The following is a 7,885-nucleotide window of genomic DNA, read 5'->3' as shown; positions in this document are numbered from 1 at the left end:
GTCGTCTGCGATCTGTTGTTACGTCATCGCTAGTAATCGCGCAAAATTCCGCGTCGCCACCGATACCCACGTCGGCACCCACGTCGGCATCCACGTCGGCATCCACGTCGGCACCCACGTCAGCATCGCACGTCAGCACCCACGTCGGCATCCACGTCGCATCCACGTCGCATGCCCACGTCAGCACGCACGCGCACCCCACGTCGGCACGCACGCGGCCATCCACGTCGCATCCACGTCGCATCCCGTCGCATCCAACGTCGGCCATCTCACGTCGGCACGCACCGTCAGCACCCACGTCGGCACCCACGTCAGCACCACGTCGGCACCCACGTCGGCATCTACTCGCATCACGCAACACGCCACGTCGGCACCACGGTCGGCACCACGTCCGGCACGCACGTCGGCATCTACGTCGCATCCACGCAGCACCACTCGCACGCACGCCGGCACGCCACGTCGGCACCACGTCGCATCCAACGTCGGCCACCCCGTCGCATCCACGTCAGCACGCACGTCGGCACCCACTCGGCACGCACGCGCACCCCCGTCGCATCCGCCACTTCGGCATCCACGTCGCATCCACCGCATCCCGTCGGCACCACGTCGGCATCCACTCGGCATCCACCGCGCACCACTCAGCACCACGTCGCACCCACGTCAGCCACGCACGTCGGCAGCCTCCCCCCGGCCGCCGCCGGCGCGCCCCGGCCCCGCGCCCGCCGGCCCGGCGCCCGCCCGGCCCCCCCCGGGGCGGCGCCGCGCGCCCCGCCCCGCCCGCTCGCCGCCGCCGCGCCCCGCCGCCGGCGCCGGCCGCCGCCCGGCGCGCGGCCCGCCACGCGCCGGCCGCCCGTCCCCGCCGCGCCGCCGCGGTGCCCCCGTCGCACCCACTGCGCAGCCGCACGTCGCATCTAACGTCGCATCCACTCGCCATCCCACGTCGGCACCCACGTCGCATCCACCTCGGCACCACGTCGGCATCCCACTCCGGCATCCACCGTCGGCACCCACGCGGCACCCACGCGGCATCTACCTGGCACCCCGTCGAGCACCCCCGTCGGCACTACGTCCAGCACGGCACGTCAGCACGCACTCAGCACTCACGTCAGCACCCGTCGCGCCACTCCGCCCCACGTCGCACCCACGTCGCCATCTAACGTCGGCCCACGTCCGGCATCCAACGTCACACGCACGTCGGCACCCACGTCGCATCCCACGTCAGCCCCACGGCGGCACCCCACGTCGCAATCCACGTCTCAGCGCCGATCACACCAGACGCGCCCGCCACGTCGGCACGTCGCGCAGCGGACAGTCAACAAGCCAAACACTCTAACACAGTGCGCTGTGCAAACCTTACTCTGAATGCTACAACTCGGGAAGCAAGTTTAGCATCACCGTAGACAAGCACGAAGCTAACGAAGGTAGAGAGTTCAGACGGCAAAAACTGCGTAGTACACATGCACGAAGAAGGGAGCACGGCGCAGCGGTCATATACACGTACAACGATGTAAAAAGCACGTCTGACACAAAACAGAGGTATCAAAGCAAATACACGGCCAACGGCGCTCCCTCCTCTATCTCCCTCTCTACTCTCCCTCTCTTCCTCCTCTCTCTCCCCTCTCGCTCTCCCTCTCTCTCCTCTCTCTCCTCTCTCCCTCTTCTCCTTCCTCTCCCCTTCTCCTCTTCTCTCTTCCTCCCCTTCCCCCTTCTCTCTCCTCTCGCGCTCTCTCGCTCTCCCCCTCTCTCTCTCTCTCCTCCCCCCTCTCTTTCTCTCTCGTAAGCGACCATTCGCGATGTCGAAAGGGGCTTACGCAAGTATCGCGCGTTGCGATTCGAACAGCTTAACAACTTACGAGCAGTAACGGTCACGCGACGGCCGCGGGTGGAGCGTATTGACGAGCGCCACCTAAACACACAAATTTTCCCCCCCCGTTCTTTCGTTTTGCCGAGAGAAAGACGTCTCAAAGCTGAAGAAATCGCTATTCGCAAGGCGTACTGGACCATTAGAGACCAACCCGCCATTAAATCAGCGCCGCCAATATATATATACTAAATTAACGCGTGTGTGCGTGCCTGCCTGCGTGCGTGCGTCCTCGTGCGTGCCTGCCTACACCGCGTGCGCGTCCTCCCTGCGTGCGTGCGTGCGCGCGTGCCTGCCGCGTAGCGCGCGTGCCTGCCTACCTGCGTGCGGCCTCCCTGCGTGCGTCGTCGTGCGTGCGCGTGCAATGCAGTGCGACCGTCCGTGCGCACCGTGCGCACGGAGTAGCGTAGATAGAAACGCGAGAGACTGAGAAAATGCGTGCATATCATCTCACCGTAGCCTCACTCTCCTGCTTCCCATCACTGTGTGTGGAAAACGTCTTAACGCAATCAGCATAAATTAAGTAGGCCGCCTGCCGCCTCGGCAAGTATGGTTGCTAACGAGGGCGGCCGACGATGTATCCCACCATACACCGGCTGTAATGACTCTACCACTGCTAAGCCGACACGCACAAAACCCCGGCCGCTCAAACTCCGCGCGCCGTCCGTCCGTCCGCTATACCTGTACCACGCTGCGTACTGACTCCCCACTCTGACACGCACAAACCCCCGGCCCGCGCAAGTCGGCGCGTCGTCCGTCCGTCGGCGTGCATACGCGCTGTAACAGGCTCGATCATCGACCACGCCTTTTACAAGCGTTAAGTATTCATTAACACACACACACACACACACACACACACACACACACACACACACACACACACACACACACACACACACTGTATATATATATTGGACTGCCTCTGCGTAAATCTCCACACCATACCAACGGTCACTAAAGCTCTATACCTGTTCGTCACAGTCAACAGATGTCTGCGGTAAACATTTTCAAGAATGAGTGATAAAACGTCTAGACTTTACGATGCAACAAACATGTTGTTGATGTGCGGGACACATGTTATGCAGCTGCGACAGGAGTAACAGTAGGAGCAGCAAGGGCGCGCACTGCGGCAAGCCCGTGACAAGTGAAAGAGTCATGAGCGAATTATGTGGTGGCGCGGCAATAGTGAAACAGCTCACCGACCGTTGCCACTCTCGGGCGCGGAATGAAATTGGCTAAAGTGGCCATAAAGATATATATGCGCGTTCCATGAACGACAACACAACATTTTTTTCAACTATAACTGACTCAATACATCATTATGCTGTAAATGTCAGGGCTGCCATCGGTGTTTTAAACCGTATGCTCCGTTTCCGCTAAGATCTGAAGGCGCGGTAATCGATGTTACACACTTGCTCCGTGGCAGGCCGAAATTATGGAACGCGAGCATTCGTGAGAGTGCGTCTGTCCTAGTTCGCTAGCACGCGTGCATGTACGCTATACCTGGCGCCCTCGCTTGGAGAACACTCGTGGCTTTTTCTTAAGCGTGCGTATCGTGCTAACAAATCGGGTTATTACCACGGACAGCGACAATAACATACATCAAAGTAAGTAATCCGGCAGGTAGACAGACAGTCATGCAGACGAGCGAGAACTGATTGCAAGACAGTCAGATAAACAGACCGACACACATTGAGGGACACACAGCGCTGATACATAGCAAGATGGGCAATCAGTGCCACCGCTAAATGGATCACAAGTTCATGCACGCATTTGTTTAAGGAGTGTCATAATATAGACACTCTACATTATTACACTCCTGCTTGTTTTACAGCGGCTCTCGAATAACTTGATTAACTTACCAAATCGTTGCATGCGGGCGACGGCGTCACTTTCACCTAAAATAGATAAAGGGAACATTTCAGGTGACAGTTCAGCGCCTTACGCGTATGGCTTCACTTGACTTCGGCGCGATTCAACGTTCACCCGCCCCGCCACCATGCACGGTCCCCATCCGCCGCCGCCGCCGCCACCATCACCGTTGTACAAATAATGGCGGAACTACACGGAGAAAATTGATTGCTTCTAAGCGCAAAATCACTATTCGAAATCTCGTTCGTAAGGCATATATGTAAACGTTATGCACAGCCGACGGGATGCGCTGACACACACGAGTATATATATGTATGTGCAGCTCTATGTTGCTACTGCTGACTCTTTAAACCTCTGCGACTGTTAGACACACAAAGTTTGACTCCATTTTTCGTTATTAACAAGCCGCGCGTTACACGGTTCATCTGTGATTCGTCTTGCTCGGCCGTCTTACTTTATCTGCACCGCAGCTACTGCTGGTGCTGTCATCATGCGGCCGCTGTTGTCATCACAGGCCTGCCTCACAGCCTCATCTGGACCACACGCTGCAGGAAATACTGCACGTCAGCTAGCACGCCCGTACATGTGCTCGTACCGCGAACACTGCGGTGCTCGGGACAGACAGACAGACGCGCAACTTAGACCATTTTTATACTATGCATTACCGCGATATGTTTAGGGGTGTATAATATAGACTAATAACTAGAGCACTCGGAGAGCACAGACCTCCGCCAAGGCAGCTGAATTCTCTCAATGTGAAATTTTTTATTAATTAATTAAATAATTAATTGGATCCGGATTAGTGCGAGCGTGCAGGTGGGGGAGGACTGTGGTTGCCCCTTAGCCTGTGGTTGCGTGTTTGTAAGTCTACAGCCAGCGGATCTAGCGGAAGTGAACTGAAACGTGCATGTTAACAAACCCAAAAACCAACACTCAAACACACGCCGGTGAAAACATAACCTCCGCCAAGCCCCTGGCGGAGGTAATCATATATAAGAGTATTACTGTGTGCATAATAGGAGTCTTTATTATACACTCCTGATATGTTGCTATGAATGCCAGCTCGCAGCTGTTATGCTATAGATTGTTGAGCGCGGTTGAGATTGGCCGGGTAATCGTTAAACATGCAGTTAACACGTGGAATTCAGTAATCACATTCACTCGCCCTGTATAAGATGAATTAAATACCATGGTTAAGATGGAATAAAGATCTTGTCTGAGTTAGTATAGTGGCCCTCTGTGAGTTGGAATGAAAATCCTGAGTGGGCTGGAATATGGAGAACCTATGTGAGTATGAATATGGAAGCTGTCTGGTGATGGTGGTCCTGCCCATGATGGAATTGGAAGCTTGTTTGTTTTGGAATTGGAGCCCAGTCTGGACTCAAACAAAACCACAGCTGAGAGATGAAAATCTGGCTAGCCTGGCACCGAAGTCCGGGTTGTCAGAGACTCTATTAAGGGCGGCTACAGCAGCACAAGCAACTGTTGGCTACATCCATTTAATTTTATTGCAATTTTTATGGTCATTCCAAAGTGCACTGAAATGTCGCGGCAGCTGTCACTACAATTACACCTTGTAGTTTGACAATGTTTCCACACACACCAACACACACACACACACACACACACACACAACCACCACTACACACAAACACACAATACCCAACCACACCGACCCAACAGACACACAACACCAACACCACTCACGAACACCCACACTACACACCACACAACCACGACACACGACACACGACACACATCAGTCCACACACACACACCCACACCACTACCTGTATGCTACTATATCATTGCGACGTTGCCTCTGCCCGTAAGAAGTCTAACGACCGACCCATAACAGCGCGGTCACTAAAGGCTTATACTTTTTCGTCGCACAGTTTAACAGCACTGTCTGCGGTATAACACTTTTCACCTAGACATGCGAAGTGATAAAACGTCTAGGCTTTACGCATCGCAACAACACTGTGTCGTTGATGTGCGGGACACATGTTATGCCTCAGACTGGACGACTCAGGAAGTATACAGTACGAAGCAGCAACCGGCGCGCTGCATTCCGCGTAAGCCGCGCTTGAACAAAGTTGAAGAGCGAAGTCATATCGACGCGAAATTACCCGGTCAGGGCTGTGCGTGGCGCGGGCATAGTTAAAGTCACGACGTTTGACCACTCGTCCATGCGGCGGAATGAAGGCTAAAGTGGCCATGTAAGATATATAGCGCCGTTCCCTATGACGATAACAGCAAATTTTTTCACCTATAACTGAACTCAATACATCATTATGAGACGGTAAATGCGTCGGGCCGCTGCCTCGGTGTTTTAAACGTGTATGCTCCTTTCCGCTTAAGATTAGACAGGCGCGGGTTATCGTGTTACACACTTCGCCTCGTGAGCCGAAATGTCCGCTAGAACGCCCGAGCTATTTCTCCCCGTGAAGAAGCGGGCCTGTCTACGTTCGCTAGCACGCGAATGCATTTACTGTCATATCCTGGGCGCGCCTCGCTTGCCGAAGAACATCGTGGCTTTTTCTTAAGCGTTGCACACGTATAGTGCTACACACTGGGCCGTTAACTTCACCACGACGACAAGCAACAATAACATTACATCAAAGTAATTAATCCTGCAGGTATACAGCAGTATGCAGCACGAGCGCAGATGATTGCAAGACAGTCAGCATGCAAAAACAGACCGGAATGCACATTGAGGCACAACACAGCCGCTCGGTAACATTAGCACGCAATGGGCAATTCAGTGCACGCTAATGGATCACAAGTTCATGCACCGCTTTGTTAGCAGTGTCCCATGACTTACACGACACTCTACCATTATTACATTTCGATCAGACTTGTTCTCTTAATGCGCCGGCTCTCGAATACTTGATTAACTCTACAGTCTGTTGTATCGCGAGCAGTGACGACCGGTCATTTCACTTAACGATAAAGAGAGACAGTCTTCAACGTTGACAGATTCAGGCACTTTACGCGTATATGTCATTCACTTTGACTATACCCGGCAGACAGGATTTCAACTTCACCGACCCCCCAATTCGCGACACGAGTACACACCATAACTACCACCGCCGCCGCCATCCTCACCGCTGGTACAAACTAATGGTCGGGAACTACAGAGCAGAGAAAATTGTTTGCGTTACTAACGCAAAAACCCTCCACTATGTTCGGATAATCTAGTTCGTAACACCGATATACTGTAACGTTTATTGCCACAGCCGACGGGAATGCCGCTGACACAACGACATCATATATGTATGTGCAGCTCCAATCTATGTTGCTACTGCTGACTCTTTAAATCTTCTGCGACTGGTTAGTACCACAAAGTGTTGACTCCATTTTTTCCATGAAAAAGAGTCTGTCTTCCCGGTAAAGTAGTTTTTATTTGAATATAATCAAGGTAGATAAGACAGCTATAACATTATCGTTCTTTATCATCTACTCTTGATACATGCAATAAAGCATGGTAATAATAAGAATAGTTATTCAGCATCCGGACATACAATCACTAAAAGAGACCGTCGTAGTCTAATCGGCAGTCTTTAGCTTACCAAGATAATGCTTATTGTTGTGTGCTATGGAGAGCGTGAGTAATCGCCCCGAAATAAAGCTGGTCGGTCTAACAGAGCACAACATGCCGAGAAAACGCACTTCGGCAAATGATCTCACCGAAATACGGGGTAAGAATCAATACAAAAGAAACACAAAGAATTTAATTAGGTCTTAGAAACTGTAAAAAAATCGACAGGATTCACGGCTAAACAAACCAATCACCTTCACAACAATATAATACACATATTCGGCGGTATTTAACACCTGCGTCACTTTTATCACTTATATTGGTTCGCTGATCGTAATAATCATTGGCGATCTGTCGCAATTAGAGACGGCCCGAGCGGTTCCCATCTGAATTTCCAGCCATCCGTAGATGTCCCCGATACACTCCCATAATTACTTTGCTACCCGAGCCGCCGCGTGTGTTCACGAAATTCCAAACAGCCATGAACGCGAATCGAGACTTAATGTCTTGCCCCCCGTCGTTTTCCCAATGCGCCGGTTATAGCGAGTTCATCAAAGCTAACAACAGACGTAGGCGTCCCAAGAAATACGCAACGAGGGCGAACGTAACGA

General features: G+C 52.8%; 1 protein-coding gene across 1 annotated transcript in view; it reads right to left on the bottom strand.

Moving 5' to 3' along the window:
• The window catches only part of LOC106809942, a 58,800-nt gene that overhangs the window by 36,467 nt on the left and 14,448 nt on the right, over positions 1-7,885 (bottom strand). The window contains exon 2 of the mRNA XM_014813180.1: positions 3,724-3,759. Coding sequence (XP_014668666.1) covers positions 3,724-3,759 — 36 coding nt within the window. The remainder of the gene's footprint in view (positions 1-3,723; positions 3,760-7,885) is intronic.

This window comes from Priapulus caudatus, unplaced genomic scaffold (genome assembly GCF_000485595.1).
Source record: "Priapulus caudatus unplaced genomic scaffold, Priapulus_caudatus-5.0.1 Scaffold398, whole genome shotgun sequence".
NCBI classification, from domain to species: Eukaryota; Metazoa; Priapulida; class Priapulimorpha; order Priapulimorphida; family Priapulidae; genus Priapulus; species Priapulus caudatus.
The sequence above is the reverse complement of the archived record's forward strand: the minus strand, read 5'-3'. Positions and strand labels throughout refer to the sequence as shown.